Consider the following 19,098-nt stretch of genomic DNA (forward strand, 5'->3'; position numbering starts at 1 on the left):
GGCTCCCTCTAGGAGGGGAATCCGCGGCCACAGCACTGGCCGGGGATTCCGCTCCTAGAGGGAGCTTAGGTGGCGCTATCCACAGGGGGTTTTGCGGGGTTGTGTGTGGTGCTATGTACAGTGGGGGGGGGGGTGTATTCCGGGGCTCTTAAAGCCCCAGCAGATGTGAGAGTGCAGAGCTGCTCACACTGAAGCAGCACTGCACTCATTAAACCCCGTTCCAGGCTGCCAACGTTTATATACGAGACAACTGCACAGTTGGAACGTGTATAGCCGTATGGCAGTCGTGAAGGGGTTAAAGAGGTTGTCCCAGAATCAACAATAATCACCTATCCAGATGATAGGTGAGTTGTCTGATTGCTGAGGGTCCTATCGCTGGGATCTCCACCAATCGCGAGAATAGGGTCCCACCCCCCCCATTCCTTCTCACTGTACCCCCTGCAGTGAAGAGGAACATGAATGGCATGGCCGTCGAGCACGCGCCCGTTGCTCTATTCAAGGTCTATGGGACTGACTGAAAACAGCCGAGCATTGTACTCAGTGGTTTCCGTTATTCACATAGACTTTAGATGGAGCGGCAGTGAGCATGCGCGACCACCGCTCCATTCAAAGTCCTCCTCATGGCGGGCCTCATTTCTCGCGATCGGTGAGGGTCCTAGCGGTGGAGCCCCCAGCATTCAAACAATTATCACCTATCCACACCATATTTAACACCATCGGAACAAATAAAATGGCTGCATGTTACTGGACTGTACAAGTTGCCAAAATGACGCCCCCCCTCTCAGACATTTCTAAATGCTCTGCAGCGCTTTCCTAAAGCTGCACCTCAGAAACTTTCTGCTTTGCCCGCCGCGTGGATGCACTATGCATATAATACTGCTACTGAGAACTCTTTTACATTTTACCTGCATTTGGACAAAAAAAAAAAAGAGTAAATCACCTGAAATGGAGCAGAGATCTCTCACTATTATGTAAAGAGTGGATGCAGAGAAGGGGGGCATCATTTTATTAACTTTTCTAGTACATGCCAGTACTGTGCAGCCATTTTGTTATTAACTGTGGTATGAAGGACCGGCAGTGTATATAGAACTTGTATTTGAAGTACCAGTGTGAAAGATATAATGGCTGTTGTATGCTAAATGACTCTAGTAATTCTATTTACCTAATTACGGCCCAGCTCGGTACGATTGCCAGTTCTCTCCCTAATTGTGAATAGGCAGAGACCCGTCAATCATATTGGGCTGGTTGGGGGGAGCCAATTGCATAAACACATCTTTAGGAAAATGCCATAACTAAAAAAAAAAAATATTACAATTTAAAGGGAAATTCCTACCACAGGATAGCACATGTCGGATAGGTGGGGGTAGATCCCTAGACATAAGATTACCAACTATCAGAAGAACAGGAGTGCTGTTACTCTGTTACACCCGTTTTTCAAATCCAAGATAGCTGGTATGCATGTGAATCTACTCCTCCCAAGCGCCCGTGATGCTTGCAGACACGAAGAGGGCCCTTCTATTCTTATTTAGACACAGAGATATCCATACGAGTGTGGCTCAGCCCTGTCCGCTAATCATACATTGATAGCCTATTCTAACGGCAGTCCATCAATTCATAATCCGGGAAAGTTAAGGTAATAGCAAAGCAACCATGCTGACTAGACTTAAAGTGGCTCTGTCACCAGATTTTCAAACCCCTATCTCGTATTGCAGCAGATCGGCGCTGCAATGTAGATTACAGCAACGTTTTTTTTCTTTAAAAAATGAGCATTTTTGGCCAAGTTATGACCATTTTTATATTTATGCAAATGAGCCTTTCTTAAGTACAACTGGGCGTGTTTAAAGTTATGTACAACTGGGCGTGTATTGTGTGTGTACATCTGGGCGTTTTTACTTGTTTTACTAGCTGGGCGTTGTGAATGGAAGTGTATGATGCTGACGAATCGGCATCATCCACTTCTCTTCGTTAACACCCAGCTTCTGGCAGTGCACAGACACACAGCGTGTCCTCGCGAGATCACGCTGTGACGTCACTTCCTGCCCCAGGTCCTGCATCGTGTCGGACGAGCGAGGACACATCGGCACCAGAGGCTACAGTTGATTCTGCAGCAGCATCGGCGTTTGCAGGTAAGTCGATGTAGCCTCTGTCGCCTGGTGCCGATGTGTCCTCGCTCGTCCGACACGATGCAGGACCTGGGGCAGGAAGTGACGTCACAGCGGGATCTCTCGAGGACACGCTGTGTGTCTGTGCACTGCCAGAAGCTGGGTGTTAACGAAGAGAAGTGGATGATGCCGATTCGTCAGAATCATACTCTTCTATTCACAACGGCCAGATGTACACACACAATATACGCCCACTTGTACTTAAAGGACCAGTGTCACGGAAAAAATATTTTTTAGATCAATTTGACTTTAGTGTGTTATTAAACATTTTTTTATTTATTTGTGTGTTTGTGTTTTACTTTTTTTTATTTTTTCACTTTTTCTTCCCTATGGGGGTTGCCATTTTTTTTTCCATTTCTGTATGTGTCGATTAACGACACATACAGACATGGAATACGGCACATACAGTCCCATAGTGAATGCGAACGGCGCATGCGGCGCTCCCACACAGTCCAAGTTGAACTGCGCGACGTCCGGCGCCATTTTCCTGTGGACCGGAAGTCGCGGCCGGACAGTAAGATTACTACTTCCGGTCGCGGCTTCCGGACTTGTGCACTTGGAGCGGCGGTAGCAGACGGAGCGGACGGACCGGAGGGAACGGCGGCGACTGGAGAAGGTAAGTTATTTCTATGTATGTTCGTGTTTTAGTGTGTGTTTACTACTGTATGTTAACCTACTACACTGTGTGTTAGCGCAAAAAATGGCGACACAGTGTAGGAGGTTTGACCGTTCAATCCCCTCATTTCTCCCGGCACTAGCCATTATAAAGGAGGGGGGATTCTGAGAGCTCACTAGAGCGAGTGAGTTTTCTAAAATTTTGCAGCATAAAGCAATGTGGTTGCTTTACCACATGCAATGCTGCAATTTTGGGAATTGCTCCATCTAGTGACCAGCGCTGGGAAATATTATAAATTAGAATCTAATTTATAATATTTCCTGACTCGTGAAAAAAATTAGAACAATGTTTAATCACCTATACACTAATTGTTTAACCCCTTCATGACCACCCCACGTAGATTAACGGGCTACAAAGCTGGTCGTTGTGCCTGCAGCCCGTTAATCCACGTGTGCTCCTAACAGAGCACACAGACGCTCCCCGCAGCCCGGCATCTCCCAGTACAGGCTGCTACTAGCAGCCTTAGTACTGGGGGAAAACATCGGGTCAGATCACAGCGTTGATCCGAACCGATTAACCCCTTAATTGCGGCAGTCAATAGTGACCGCCGCATTTAAGTTGTTATAGCAACATCGGCATCTCGCTACGCGATTGCAGGGGCCGATTGTTGCGGGGGGGGGGGGGGGTGGCGATTGCTATGGCAACCGGAAGCCTAACAAAGGCTTCCGATCTGCCATTACGTTAGCCGATTAGGCCCCGCCCAGAGGCGGAGCCTGATCGGCTTGCTGTCAGTGAACAACTGACAGCTCTAATACATTGCACTACATGGGTAGTGCAATGTATTAGAACATCAAACAAACAGTTGGACCTTCAAGTCCCCTAGTGGGACTAAAGAAAAGTGTAAAAAAAAGTGTAAAAAAAGTAAAAATAAAAGTTGTAAAAATACAATAATAGTTTCAAATAATAACACAAAACACAATCGCCCTTTCTCCTTTATCAAGTCATTTATTATTGAAAAAAATAATAAAGCCATACATATTTAGTATCGCTGCGACCGTAACGACCTGAACTATAAAAATATTATGTTATTTATTCTGCACAGTGAACGCCGTAAAAAAAAAATAAAAAAAAAATACTGACATAATTGCTATTTTTTGGTCACTTTGTCTTCCAAAAATTGAAATAAAAAGTGATCAAAAAGTCGCATGTATCCAAAAATGGTACCTATAAAAACTATAACTCGTCTCGCTAAAAATAAGCCCTCATACAGCTCCGTCAACGGAAAAATTAAAACCGTTATGGCTCTCACAACATGGCGACAGAAAAAATCTATTCTCTTTACAAAAGTTATTTTATTGTGCAAAAAGTTCTATAAATTAGGTATCGTCGGAATCGGACTGACCCGCAGAATAAAGGTAACATGTAATTTATAACGATTGGTGAACGCTGTATAAAAAGAATTAAAAAAAATAATGCCAGAATTGCTGTTTTTTGGTCACCTTGCCTCCCAAAAAAAAGGATAAACAAGTGATCAAAAAGTCGCATGTACCCCAAAATGGTACCAATAAAAACTACAGCTCGTCCCGCAAAAAAAACAGCCCTCATACCACTACGTCTATGAAAAAATAAAATTAGTTAAGGCTCCAATAAGCCAGGAAATAAAAATATGCAGTTGTGCCGGCCCGAGGGGAACATTTCTTCTGTTTCAAGTGGCGAATTATCAAGGTCCCTAAAATTAGGGAACCAGGAAGGGGAGAGCCCAAACATATCTGCTGGAAGCGAGGGTGCCCGTATTATACCAGGAAAACACTTCTCAGCAAAATTCCTCAAACTGCAAAGGTGCGGAGTGTGGACCAAAAGGGGCATAAGAATGGACGCCATATATCAGTGCGACACCGGCCTGTGCAGAAAGGATTGTGTCACAGCGTAACACACATCTATGGATTATTTTATTGTTTTTGTTTACCCTATTATTATACCACCTGACTATGCCCCTTATATACTCCGCCCGGCTTACATGTACCCGCACATTATAAACGGAAACACCAGTAAGACTCAATACAAAACTACTACAAGCAAAATCCATGCTCCAAAAGCCAAATGGCACTACCTCCCTACAGTGTGCCCAAACAGCAGTTTACTTCCACATATATGGCATCGCCATACCCGGGAGAACCCTTTTAACAATTTTTGGGGGGTGTGTCTCCAGTGGCAAAAAGCTGGGCGCCACATATTGGCATATCTATAGAAAAAAATCCCATTTTCACTCTGCAACATCGAGTGCACACCAATTTCTGCCAATCACCTGTGGTGTTAATATGCTCACTACACCCCTAAGTGAATACCTTGAGGGGTGTAGTTTGAAAAATGGGGTCACTTCTGGGGGGGATCCACTGTTTTGTTCCCACAGGGACTTTGCAAATGCGACATAGCGCCCAGAAACCAATCCAGCAAAATCTGTACTCCAAAAGCCAAATGGCGCTCCTTCCATTCTGAGCCCTACTCTGTGCCCAAACAGCCGTTTATGACCACATATGTGGTATTGCCATACACAGGAGAAGTTGCTTTACAAGTGTTGTGGTGTTTTTTTTTTCATTTATTTGTTGAGAAAATGAAACATTTTCAGCTAAAACTACGTCTTATTGAAGAAAAAGGATTTTTTTTTATTTTCACTGCCCAATTCTAATAAAATCTATGAAACCCCTGTGGGTTCAAAATGCTCACTACACCCCTAGATGGATTCTTCAAGGGGTGTAGTTTCCTATATGGAGTCACTTTTTTGGTGTTTTCACTGTTTTGGTCCCTTAGGGGCTTTGCAAATGCGACGTGGTCTCCGCAAACCATTCCTGCTAAATTTGAGCTGCAAAAGCCAAATGGCGCTCTTTCCCTTCTAAGCCCTGCCGTGTGTCCAAACAGCCGTTTATTACCACATGTGGGGTATTGTTTTACTCGGGAGAAATTGCTTTACAAATGTAGTGGTGCATTTTCTCCTTTTAGTCCTTGTGGAAATGAGAAAAAATTAGCTAAACCTACATTTTCTTTGAAAGAATGTAGATTTTCATTTTCACGGCCTACTTCCAATAATTTCTCCCAAAAACCTGCGGGGTCAAAATGCTCACTATACCCCTAGATAATTTCCTCAGGGGGTATAGTTTCAGAAATGGGGTCACTTTTGGGGGATTTCCACTGTTTTGGCGCCGCAAGAGCCTTTCAGACCCGACATGGTGACTAAAATATTTTCTAATAAAAAAGGGGGCCCCAAAATCCTCTAGGTGTTCCTTTGTTTCTGAGGCCTGTGCTGCAGTCAATAAGTGCACTAGGGCCACATGTGGGGTATTTCTAAAACCTGCAGAATCTGGGCAATAGATATTGAGTTGCGTTTCTCTGGTAAAACTTTCTGTATTACAAAAAAAATAGATGAAAAATTAATTTCTGCAAAAAAAAAAAAGAAATTTGAAAATTTCACATCTACTTTGCCTTAATTCCTGTGAAACATCTAAAGGGTTAAGAAACTTTCTAACTGCTGTTTTGAATACTTTGAGGGGATAAGTTTTTAAAATGGGGTGACTTATCGAGGGTTTCTAATATATAAGGCCCTAAAATCCACTTCACAACTGAACTGGCCCCTGTAAAAAATGCCTTTTGAAATGTTCTTGAAAATGTGAGAAATTGCTGCTAAAGTTCTAAGCCTTGTGATGTCATAGAAAAATAAAAGGATGTTAAAAAAAACAATGCCAATCTAAAGTAGACATATGGGGGATGTTAATTAGCAACAATTTTGTGTGGTATAACTGCCTGTCTTACAAGCAGATACATATAAATTTAGAAAAATGCTAATTTTTGCAATTTTCCGCTAAATTTTGGTGTTTTTCACAATTAAATACTTAATGTATCGAGCAAATTTTGCCAGTAACATAATGTCCAATGTGTCACGAGAAAACAATCTCAGAATCGCTTGGACAGGTAAAAGCATTCCGAAGTTATTACCACATAAAGTGAAACATGTCAGATTTGAAAAAAATTGGCTGTGTCCTGAAGGCGTTAACTAAAAAAAAAAAAAAAAAAAAAAAATTTTCTAGCGACACATTCCCTTTAACTTTAAACACGTCCAGTTGTACTTAAGAAAGGCTCATTTGCATAAATATAAAAATGCTCATAACTTGGCCAAAAATGCTCGTTTTTGAAAAAAAAAACTTTACTGTAACCTACATTGCAGCGCCAATCTGCTGCAATACGAGATAGGGGTTTGAAAATCTGGTGACAGAGCCTCTTTAAGTGAAGAGAAAGATGCACACTGGATCCTCAGAGGTCAGATCCCCAGATATCATAAATTTATGGCATATTCCGTGGATGTCACACACATCTTTGGTAAAATTATCCCTTTGGCTGCTCCATTTACCACAATGGTTTTTAGTGTCATTTAGATATGATATCACCCCTTACACAGAAAAGAGTTGAACTGTGTGAGGCCCCATGCACACGACCGTGCCCGCAATCACGGCCCGCGATTGCGGGCACGGCCGGCCGCTGACTGACAGCCGCATTTTCGGGCCGTGCTCCCATTCAAAGTATGGGAGCACGGCCCGCAAAATGCGAAAGAACGGACATGTTCCATAATTCCCGGAACATTTCCACGGCACTGACACCCTTCCGTAGTGCTACGGAAAGGTGTCAGTGTTCAATTAAAGTGAATGGGTCCGTTTTTGCGGACCGCAATTGCGGTCCGCAAATACGGAGGTTTTTTACGGTCGTGTGCATGGGGCCTGACATAGTAGAAGTAGCTAAACAAATCAAGAACATTGTCTATCACCCATTACCAGTCTGTTCAGGTTCACTCTTATCTTCATCTTCAATATCAAACTCTGATTCCCGTTCCTCATACTCCACATTCTCATCTAACTCCTTGAAGTCTGGAGCAAAGGCACTCCAATTTTCCTGAAGCACAAAAATACAGATCAGGAAACACATCTATATTGAATTGTCTGCTAAGCACATTTACCTGTACACTAGTATCTCCATTTCTAATGCTTTCACTTGTCTGTTTTCTTAAAGAGGCAGTTCATTCTAAAAGCTTAATAATTATGCTATGAAATGAAATGCAACTTTCTAATATATTTTGTTTCAACTCCTCACCATTTTCAAGATCTTTGTTCAGTGTTAGTGAATACTTGATTACATTTAGAGCCAGAAAACTTGCACTGCCCTTGTTCTACTCAGAGCCGAGGGATTCTCCAGGACTCCATGATGTGAAGACCTGATTCACATCACGTTTGTGCCCTATGTTTACCGTATACGTCGGGAAAGCTCCCGACGTACACAATAATCGTGTCCATAGGGCTCCATTAGCCCAACAGAGGCCAAAAGAGTGTCCTTTTGGCCTCAGTCAGGCTGGTATTCTTCTGAATAGGTTTTTTTTGGAGGGGGGGGGGGATCTCCCTTAAAAAATATACACTGTGCGGTATATGTTCTTTTTTTAACATTGGAGCCTATGCAAGACAGATGCCACTGTATCGCATTTGTCAGAGGTATACATTAAATGTCTACGTTAATGGGCATCCCCGGGGTTGGAGTCCCCGAACAGAGAATCATGTGACGCTCGGACCGGGCATTCCAGTCCTGGGGAAGCACCTGACATCCCTGTCCATATATGGATGTCAGGGGCTTTCAACTATGGAATTCTATGGAATTCCCAGCCAGAGCATTGGTAGCACTCTGGCCGGGTACTACAGTATTGGAGAAGCCCTTGGCATCACTGTCCATATATGAACATTCACGTCAGGTGCTCCTCCAGGAGCGGAATCCACGGCCAGAGCGTTGCCGAAGCTCTGACCGGGAATTCCTCAATCTTAAAGCTACTAGCATCACTGTCCATATATCGACAGTGACGCCAAGGGCTTTCCCAAGACAGGAATCACAGGCCAGAGCGCTTGTGATGCTTTGGCCAGGGACTCCATAGTTGAAAGCCCATGACATCACCGTCCATATATGGAGAGTGACGTCCGGGTCATCCCTGAGCACATCGCTTAATGTAGCCATATGCCGGGGGAGTTCAGGCAATGTATACCTCCAACTGTTGGGTTTAAACGCAATGTGAATCGGGCCTAATTCTCACATACATTGGTACACTGTACCAAACAGCAGCTGTGTGAGGGGTGCAATTTATTACAAAAAAAAAAAAGAGCCAATTTTAAATAACATATTTAAAGGGAAGGGGTCATGATTTTTTTTTTTTTTTATCATATTGCTTTTACTATGATATTAACATCAATTTTATTTATTTGTGTTCTCATGTTCTACTTTTTACTTTGTTCTTACTTTTACTTCTCTATGGGGGCTGCCATTTATTTTTCATCTCTGTATGTGAATACGGCACATACAACCCCATAGAGAATGCGAACGGGAGCCGTTCCATTTTCTGGAGCGTTCGCTGTCTGTGTGGGAACGGCGCATAAGCCGCTCCCACAGACCAAAACGAAGCTCGTTCGCAGAGCGAAATCCGGCGCCATTTTCATGTGGACCGGAAGCCGCTGCCGGAAAGTAAGAGGACGACTTCCGGCCGCGGCTTCCGGCCATATGTTCAAGGAAGCGAAGGCGCATGGAATAGGAGCGGAGGCAGGAGCAGGTAAGTTATGTTTGTGTATGTGATGTGTGTATTATGTTCGTGTTCTACTGTGCACTGTATCTAATCCTCCTACACTGTGCAGTCGCTCAGAAAATGGCGGCACACAGTGTAGGAGGTTTGAAGATTCTAAACCCTCCTTCTCCTGGCACTAGCCAGAATAAGGGAGGGAGGATTGTGTGAGGACACTAGAGCGAGTGTGTCTACCCCAAATTTGCAGCATAAAGCAATGAGGTTGCTTTGCCACATTTACCATGCTGCAATTTTGGGAACTGCTCCCTCTAGTGGCCAGCACATGGAAATGTTATAAATTAGAATCGAATTTATAATATTTCCTGACTTGTGAAAAAATTAAAACAATGTGTAATCACTTAAATAATAATTGTTTAGCTAAAAAAAAAAAAAAAAAAATTCTAGCGACACATTCCCTTTAAGCAATTTCATAATATATTATTTGAATAGGGCTGCCAGATAGAGACTCTATAAAAAATAAATGTTTACACTTCTAATTTGGCAAAACACAATCATAACACATACCACTTGGTTTTGTGCCCATATGGAAACGACACCGCTTGAAATTGAGGCAATGATTGGTCGAACTGGATGCCACTGGTAAGTTTAAGAATGTAAAAAAAAAAAAACATACGAAAGAAAAAGCAATTATTGTTACATCTTCAGAGATCAAAAGGAGAATTAAAATGAAATGTAAATGAACATTGCTTCTAACAATGCTACCAGAAACTTACAGCAACATCTAGTAAGAGTTCACCACGAGTTCCATGCAGAATTTTCACCAGGTTTCCAATGCTTTTCTCCCAGATGTAGAGCGCATGTTGCCTTGCAGAACCTGCCACAATGTACTCACCATCCCCAGAAAAGCAACACTTCTTCCAAGGAGTTCTAACAGAGGGAGAGCAAAAGAAAAACATAAGTTTGCTACAATTGTATTGAGTTATGAGCAGCACAAATCTCTTTCCAGTCCTGAACAATTGATCAAATATTACAGTGTAGGCAAAATGTATCAGCCTGGAGTCCTGAAGTTTGCCAAGACTGGATAAAACTACAGCAAACTCTCAGCTGTGAGAAATATTAGGTCTGTACAGTCCTTGCTTCCGATAAGTACCTGTTCACCAAATCTTGAAGTTTCTGCATGGGTTCAGGCTCGCCATCCCTGCCACATGTCAATATTTCCCGTCCGTCATATACTCGAATGATTCTATCAGCTGTGTTTATCAAGAAACAGCTAAAAAAGAAAAATCAAAAACTCTGTAATAAATATACTGCATACCATAAAATAAAAAAGCATGCATTTAGAATTTCAACAATAAAAGACATTTATATAAGCACTTCTGCGGCCTTGTTCACACGGTACTAAAAAAAAAACACAACAACGTGTAAGCGCGTCGAAAACGCATTTTTTTGCACAGCGCGTTTTAATGTACCAGAGTTTTTTTACGCTTTTTTTGCCGCGTAATTAATTCTCCCATTGACCATGGGAATTAGCCGAGATTTTGGTGCGTTTTACGCGCCAGGAAGTGACCTGATGCTGCTTTTTTTACACTACGCATTTTTTAAACACGTCCGCGTAAATAAAACACGTCAAAAACAAGCCGTGTAAACAATGCCTTAAGCGGGCAACTCATTTAACCCCTTCGGGACAAAGCCATTTTTGGATTTTTCATTTTCGTTTTTCACTCCCCACATTCCAAAAGCCATAACTTTTTTATTTTTCTGTCAATAGAGTGGTGTGAGGGCTTATTTTTCGCGGGACGAGCTGTCGTCTTTAATCGGTACAATTTTTTGGGTACGTAGAACTTTTTGATCACTTTTTATTAAAACAAATTTTTACAGCGAAGTTGACCAAAAAAAACTGCGATTTCGGGGTTTTATGTATTTGATTTTTTACGGCATTCACCGTGCGCATTTAATAACGCTATATTGTAATAGTTCAGACTTTTACGGACGAAGCTATACCAATTTTGTTTACATTACTTTAGGGGGAAAATGGGAAAAGGGGGGTTATTCAAACATTTTTTTTGGTTTTTTTTCACTACTAAAAACTTTTTATACGTATTAAAGTAGATCGCCATTTTTACAGGCTTCTGGTAAGCCCCCGTTTTCAACGCCTCAGATGCTGTGGTTGCGACTGACCACAGCATTTGAGGGGTTAAACAGCCAGGAACAGCGCGATCGCTGCTCCCAGCTGTTAGTCCCGGGTGTCTGCTGTAAAATACAGCAGACACTCGCAGCATATAGAGCGCGCTCAGCACGTGAGCGCACAACAAACATCACTCCCCGCACCCGGACGTAATTGCACTGGTGAGCGAAGGGGTTAAAGGTGTGATCCTACTTTGTGTATCGATTCCTCACCATTTTCAGGATCTGGTCTTGCGGTCATTAACCCCTTAGTGACCAGCCCATTTTAGGCCCTAATGACCAAGCTATTTTATTCGTTTTTCTATAGTCGCATTCAAAGAGCTATAACGTTTTTATTTTATCGTCTACATAGCTGTATGAGGACTTGTTTTTTGCGGGATTAGTTGTGCTTTTTAATAGCACCATTTTTGGGTACATCTAATTTTTATATTAACCTTTTTGGGGTGGGATTATAAAAAAAACTGAAATTCCGCCATTGTTCTATGAGTTTTTAAATTGACGCCGTTCACTATGCAACGTAAATAACATGTTACCTTTATTCTATGGGTCGGTACGATTACGGCGATACCACATATGTAGAGTTTTTTTTATGTTTTACGACTTTTGCACAATAAAAACACTTTTGAACTAAAATTATTTGCTTTTGCATCGTCGCTTTCCAAGAGCCGTAATTTTTTTATTTTTCCATCAATGTAGTGATTTTTTGGGCTTGTTTTTTTGCGGGACGAGACGTAGTTTTGAATGGTACTGTTTTGGGGTGCATGGGACTTATTGATTCATTTTTATTATGACTTTTGGGGAGCAATGGAAAAAAATTGTATACCAGAGCATTATTGCCTGTCAGTGTAAATCTGACAGGCAATCTGTTAGGACATGCCTCCGGCGCGTCCTAACAGGCATATGCCCAGGGCAGACCTGGGGGCTTTTATCAGGCCCCCGGCTGCCATGACACCCCATCGGAGACCCGCGATTTCATTCGCGGGCCGCCGATGGGTGACAGAGGGAGCGCACTCCCTTTGTAAACAAAGTTAAATGCCGCGGTCGCTATTGACGGCGGCATTTAACGGGTTAAACGGCCGCGATCGAAGTAAACTTCGATCGCGCGCGTTGGAGCAGGAGCTCAGCTGTCATCAGACAGCAGAGCCCCGGCTCCTGCCTGCACGGGAGACCCGTGCAGGACTTAGACTAGGCTGACGTGAAAAGGCGTCAGCCTAGCCTAAAGCCCATTAGTGACCGACGTAAAAAGGCGTATTAGTGGTCACTAAGGGGTTAAATGGAATCATTTTATTGTTGACTTCCAGAGGATAGAAATTTAGTCCAACCTCTTACCTGTCACACATAGAAAGCCTCCAAATCTGATTTACTTTCATTGTAGGTCTTCTACGGTCTCTTTTAAAAGCCTCATGAACACGACCGTAGTGGTTTTGCGGGTTGCAAAACCACGGATCCGTTACGGTCCATTTGTCCACAAAAAACTTCCGTTGTGAATCCGTGGGTCATCGGCATCCACAAAAAATAATAATAAAATTGATGTCACCAGTTTGTGCAGCCACAAATCCAGACCAAAAAAATGACTTGCCCAGAGTTTTTGTGGCCTGGATTCACAGCCCCCACACGGATCAGTAAAAACCACGGTTGTGTGCAAGGGGCCATAGAAAGTATTGGGTCCGCAATTTATCCGCAAAAATGCATATAAATTGTGGACACGAAAGAACAATCGTGTGCACAAGGTCTAAGTGTGCTCTCTGGAATTCTCGGTCCGTGTGCAACAAATTTCCCTTTATTCAACGACTTATTCTTTTCTAACTGTCTCAACATACTGCCTTGTACAGTAACATGGCTACACCTGTCTGACACGGCTTCCCCTGCTGCTCTATGGTGGTCTCCACTTCTCTCACACCCCCAGACCTGAGAACAGGCAGGGTGGAGGAGTTGGTATACTTCTTTCCCACACTGCACTTTCCAGGTCATTTCCCTGGTACCCTTACTCACATTCCTCTCCTTTGAGGTCCACACCCGGACTTTTCCACCCATTCTTCCTACTCATCACACATACAGAAATCTACATTCCATTAACATTCAGCAACTTAAGGCCCTTTTATACGGGCCAATTATCTGGCTAATGAGCGTTCATATGACCGCTAGTTCACAATCATTGCCTTGTGTAAACAGGGCAACCATCAGTAGATGAGCAAACACTCGTTCATTGGCTTTATGTGTCATTTCCGCAGCAATAAACATCATTGTTGTCGGCAGCACATCTCCCTGTGAAAACAGGTCATATTGGGCCGTGTAACAGGACAATTACAGACAGTCTACAGTCCTCATTGTCCCCTATTTCTACGCTCTCCTGTCCCAATCTATCTGACAAACATTTCAATGAAACTCTCACAAGTGCCCTGGTAGAAGCAGCACCCCCCATATACTCTGAACTTTTTGCCATAGACAGTGGCACACGCCTCCAACTCGTTTTCTTCAGCGTTGCTCGGGATGTGCGGTTTTCTCCACTGACAATCGGCACGTCAGCAGATTTCATCCTTTACAAATTCATGCTCAAAACTTACAACTATGCCCTCCACCTTGCCAAACAGGCCTATTTCACCTCTCTTCTCCACACGATCTAATAAAATTAAAACGACTGATACTTTTCACTCCCTCCTTCGTCCTAAAGTGCAGACGCCAACCACAGATCCCAATGCTGAAGACCTGGCCACTATTTCAAAGTTAAAGGAAGGGTGTCGCGAAAAAATTTTTTTTTATATCAATTTGCTTTTAGTGTTTTATTAAAAAATGTTGTATTTATTTGTGTGTTTGTGTTTTACTTTTTTTTATTTTTGAACTTTTTCTTGTCTATGGGGGCTGCCATTTTTTTTTTCATCTCTGTATGTGTCGATTAACGACACATACAGCCATGGAATAGGGCACATACAGCCCCATAGTGAATGCGAACGGGGCCCATTCCATTCACTATGCTGTACGCCGTCTGTGTGGGAACACAGTCCAAATTGAAGGTCTTCGGCCGAGCGACGTCCGGCCATTTTCTTGTGGACCGGAAGCCGCGGCCGGACAGTGAGATTACTACTTCCGGTCGCGGCTTCCGGACTTGTGTTCTAATGCAAGCACTTGGAGCGGAGGGAGCAGACGGACCGGAGAGAGCGGCGGCGGCAGGTAAGTTATTTCTGTGTATGTACGTGTTTTAGTGTGTGATTACCACTGTATGTAAACCTACTACACTGTGTGTTAGCTCAAAAAAAATGGCGGCACACAGTGTAGGAGGTTTGAACGTTCAATCCCCTCGTTTCTCCCGGCACTAGCCAGGATAAGGGAGGGGGGATTCTGAGAGCTCACTAGAGCGAGTGTGTCTTCTCAAATTTTGCAGCATAAAGCAATGTGGTTGCTTTACCACATGCCAATGCTGCAATTTTGGGAATTGCTCCATCTAGTGACCAGCACTGGGAAATGTTATAAATTAGAATCTAATTTATAATATTTCCTGACTCGTGAAAAAAAATTAGAACAATGTTTAATCATTTATACACTAACTGTTTAACTAAAAAAAAAAAAAAATAATAATTTCTAGCGACACATTCCCTTTAAAATGGAGTCCCCAAGTAGCATAGATACCCTTTCCTCCAACACTTCCTCTTCTACACTTTCAACATTTGACCCAATAACCTCGTCCAGTCTCTCTCCTCGTCTTATTAATGACTAACAGTAGTCAAGCAGTAAATGAATCGGTGCAACAATAAGAGTTTTGCCTTTTTCCATAGTATGAAAAGCGCCGATTCTGGAGAGGTTTTTGAGGCGCCGGTGACACGAGCGTGCAAGTGATTGAAAATACGGAGTAAAGGAAAGATCTTAGTCAAAAATAAACTCAAGACAGCGGGCATGCAGCCTAGTCACCTATTTAACCTCTTTCGTCTAGAATAAATATAACATAACTCCTTTTATTTATTTTTTTTAAACTGCTATTTTCTTCTTACCTCTCTGACTACTTTTTAAGATGATCATTTACTGCCTCTGGTTCTTCTCCTCATCCCCTCGCTGTGTGGTTCCGCAGGGGTCGGTTCTAGGTCCGCTCCTCTTTTCTCTCTATACAGCCCCTATTGGACAAACCATCAGCAGAATTGGCTTCCAGTACCATCTCTACGCTGATGACACCCAATTATATGCCTCTTCCCATGACATCACCCCTGCTCTAATACAGAACACCATTGATCGTCCGTTATCTACAACATCATGTGCTCGCTCTATTTGAATCTTTCTAAAAGTGAGCTCCTTGTGTTCCCACCATCTATTAACCTCCCTAAACCTGATGTCTCCATCTCATTATGTGGCACTACCATAACTCCCAGGCACCACACCCACTGTCTTGGGGTTATTTCTGACCCAGATCTTTCCTTTACTTCTCACATACAATCACTTACACGCTCATGTCACCAGCACCTCAAGAACATCTTCACAACCTGCGCATTTCATACTGTGGAAACAGCCTAATCTCTTATTGCTACTCCAGGTAATTTTTGTCTTGATCATCGTAACTCATTAATAATCGGTCTTCCCCCTCAATAGGCTCTCCCCTCTCCAATCTTCTAAATGCAGCAGCCAGGATCATCTTTCTGATCCACCGCTACACCAACACCTCTACCCGGAGCTAGTCCCTGCACTGCTTGCCCATACCCATCAGAATTAAATTCAAACTTATTACTCTCACCCACAAATCTATCCACAGTGCTGCACCTCCTTACATCTCCTCCCCCATCTCTGTCTACCACTCTACCCGTGCTCTACATTCTGCCAATAATCTAGGACTAAAATCCTCCATAATCCAAATCTCCCACTCCCGTCTCCAAGATCTTTCTCGTGCTGCACCAGTGCTCTAGAATGCGCTACCCCAGACCATCAGATTAATTCCCAACATCCACAGTTTTAAGTGTAAGCTGAAAACACATCTTTTTATACAGGCCTATAACATTCCCTAATCTAACCTTTCCTCCCCCACCCCCTATCAGAACTGGATTCCTTTATTCCAAAGTATCTCCCACACCCTACTGTACTTTATATCGGTGCATACAAAGATACTGGGTGGTTATTGGCACATGCAGCTTTATGTGTACTACCCCATATGTATAAAAGATGGCTGGACCATTGTACAAAACAAGCACTTCTTCATTTAGTGTCGCCACTATTTCCTCATAGATTGTCAGCTCTTGTGAGCAGGATCTTCACTCCTGTTTACATTTTTTATTAGAATTTGTCACTACAGTCTATAAAGTCTGAGGTCTTGAAAATAGTGAGATTTTGATACACAAAATATATTGGAAAAATGGTAAACCCCTTTAACCGCATAATCTGAACTTTAATGTTTAGGTCTAAGTTTTCTTCTGTTAACATACTTTGTGGTACTGGCTTTTGTATTATATTGAAATTAGTTTTAACTAGACAGACATATGGACAGATGATTGGTCAACAAATCTAAAAATGGAAATCCAACTCTCCCATAATGACAACTGCTAGCGCAAACATACTAGTAAAGCGTTAACTATTTATTTCCAGGTAGTTAGTCTTACCTGCCCTTGCGTGCAAATTCTATGGATTTGATTGCAGTTGTATTGCTGGTCCCAGTTGTAACCCGGAAAGATGCTACTAATGCCTGAGTGTTCGTTTTCAACACCAGGATCTGAGAAGAATTAGAAAAAAAAAAAATAATAATAATTACACACTTGTAACCTTGTGAGGATTTTTTTTTCTTATATTATTTATAAAATACATTCTAGCTCTTACTTTTCCCTTTGCATTCCCTGTATATATATATTCACCACGTCGATCAAAAGATGCAACTACGTTAAGATCAGAGTCGTCATCCACTGGCAAGACTACATGGCTGGAGTCTGACAGTGTTAGCATGACAGGTGCAGACTTCATGGGGCACACCAGAACTTTGTCCCTGTTGAGAAACACACAAGCAAATAAGAAAGTGATTACTTTTCTAAATTCCATAATATACCAATCTGCCTTTTTGGAACTATTACTTATTATACGACTTCTCAATTGCGGTCTTCGCTGCAGTAGGCCCCTTTCACAATGCATTTAAGGTCCCTGTTTGACATACACATCGGGAAGAACTCCCGACTTATACATTAAACGAAGAATATGACAGATGCCCAACAGTGCCATCCGTCACCCATGAACTATTATGGGATCAGTAAACGGATACGTCATGACGTATCCGTTAAACAGATGACGGGTGCCACTGTATCTATCAGGGCATTTTCACATCAGCGTCGGGCTTCCGTTCAACCTTTCCGTCGGAGGAACCGATGAACGGAGAGCCAAACGAAAACCATAGCTTCCGTTTGCGTTACCATTGATATCAATGGTAATGCTTCTGTTGCAGTTGGTTTCCGTTCCGTAACAGACAACTGCTGCAAAACTTGACAGCGGACAATACCCAGTGGGATCTGAAGGCTTCTGATCTATTCTAAGAATACCATTTGTGTTCTCAATGCCTTCTATTGTTTTAATACTGGAAGTAACAGACACAGTGAGTGAAAGAACACGACTACACATCAGTCTAGCAGAGAACTTTAGTACACAAAGTGCTACTGATGATAACTACACACTCCCTCATCGCTATCAATAACAGGCCTGGAAAAATGGGGATTTAAGAAATCCACCTTCACATCAGATATTTACTTCAGCATGAATGCTTAGAAGCAAATTGCGCTGGCTATCCCATCCTCAACAGGAAAAAGCCATGGTTACAACAGTCACCCGACATGGTTTTCCACATGGCAGCATCACACCACGGCCTTAAAGATTTCCGCCCGGTGTTTGAAAAACGTCATTAAGTTAAAGGTATTGAGGTGTATTGGCTTACCGGGCACTTTATATGACAGTTACCCGCTCTATTCCAGGCAGTCGTTGGGTCACATTATCCCCACTCTGACTCCCTGAATCCAACAGCGTGCCTGCTGTAGGGACCGGGCAGTCTCTCAATGCAAGTCTTTGAGACACATTGAGGCACTCACAGACTTACATTTAAAAACCGACTACTGACACCTACAGCAGAAGGATTCTGGGAATCAGAGTGTGGATCCCGTGACCCAAAGGAAGCCCGGATCGGACAGGCTAACTGTCAAATAAAGTGCCCGGTAAGCCAATACACCTAACTGCCTTTCACTTTTTCAAATGGAGGGCAGAAAAAAAAAATTGCACATCTATCGGTCAGGAGTTGGGTTGTCCCTATATGCACGGCAAAACCATGCATGCGCTGTCTCTCTGCACAGGAGAGAAAGAAATAAGCTCTACACAGAGCGTTGAAGACAATTGCGCATGCTCATCCTGTGAAATAAAGAGCTACAAAGGTAACCAATAGCACGCGGTAATGTAGGGGGAACTGCCAAAAAACCTGTATATTTTGCAAATTGATTATATTTTATATCATTGTTTATTTTACAAACAGGGGACAATGAGCCATGTTTTTAATTCTGGGAATACCCCTTTAAAAACAAGCAGAATAAAAGTATACCAACCCAACTACA

General features: G+C 42.7%; 1 protein-coding gene across 3 annotated transcripts in view; it reads right to left on the reverse strand.

Moving 5' to 3' along the window:
• The window catches only part of RBBP5 (RB binding protein 5, histone lysine methyltransferase complex subunit), a 54,624-nt gene that overhangs the window by 22,737 nt on the left and 12,789 nt on the right, over positions 1–19,098 (reverse strand). For all 3 annotated transcript variants that reach the window (XM_075853779.1, XM_075853778.1, XM_075853780.1), the window contains exons 5-10: positions 17,339–17,501; positions 17,125–17,234; positions 10,521–10,640; positions 10,144–10,297; positions 9,935–10,006; positions 7,596–7,713 (exon numbers count right to left, since the gene is read on the reverse strand). In XM_075853779.1, the coding sequence (XP_075709894.1) occupies positions 7,596–7,713; positions 9,935–10,006; positions 10,144–10,297; positions 10,521–10,640; positions 17,125–17,234; positions 17,339–17,501 (737 nt within the window). The remainder of the gene's footprint in view (positions 1–7,595; positions 7,714–9,934; positions 10,007–10,143; positions 10,298–10,520; positions 10,641–17,124; positions 17,235–17,338; positions 17,502–19,098) is intronic.

The sequence above is a fragment of the Rhinoderma darwinii genome, chromosome 2 (assembly GCF_050947455.1).
Source record: "Rhinoderma darwinii isolate aRhiDar2 chromosome 2, aRhiDar2.hap1, whole genome shotgun sequence".
Classification (NCBI taxonomy): domain Eukaryota; kingdom Metazoa; phylum Chordata; class Amphibia; order Anura; family Rhinodermatidae; genus Rhinoderma; species Rhinoderma darwinii.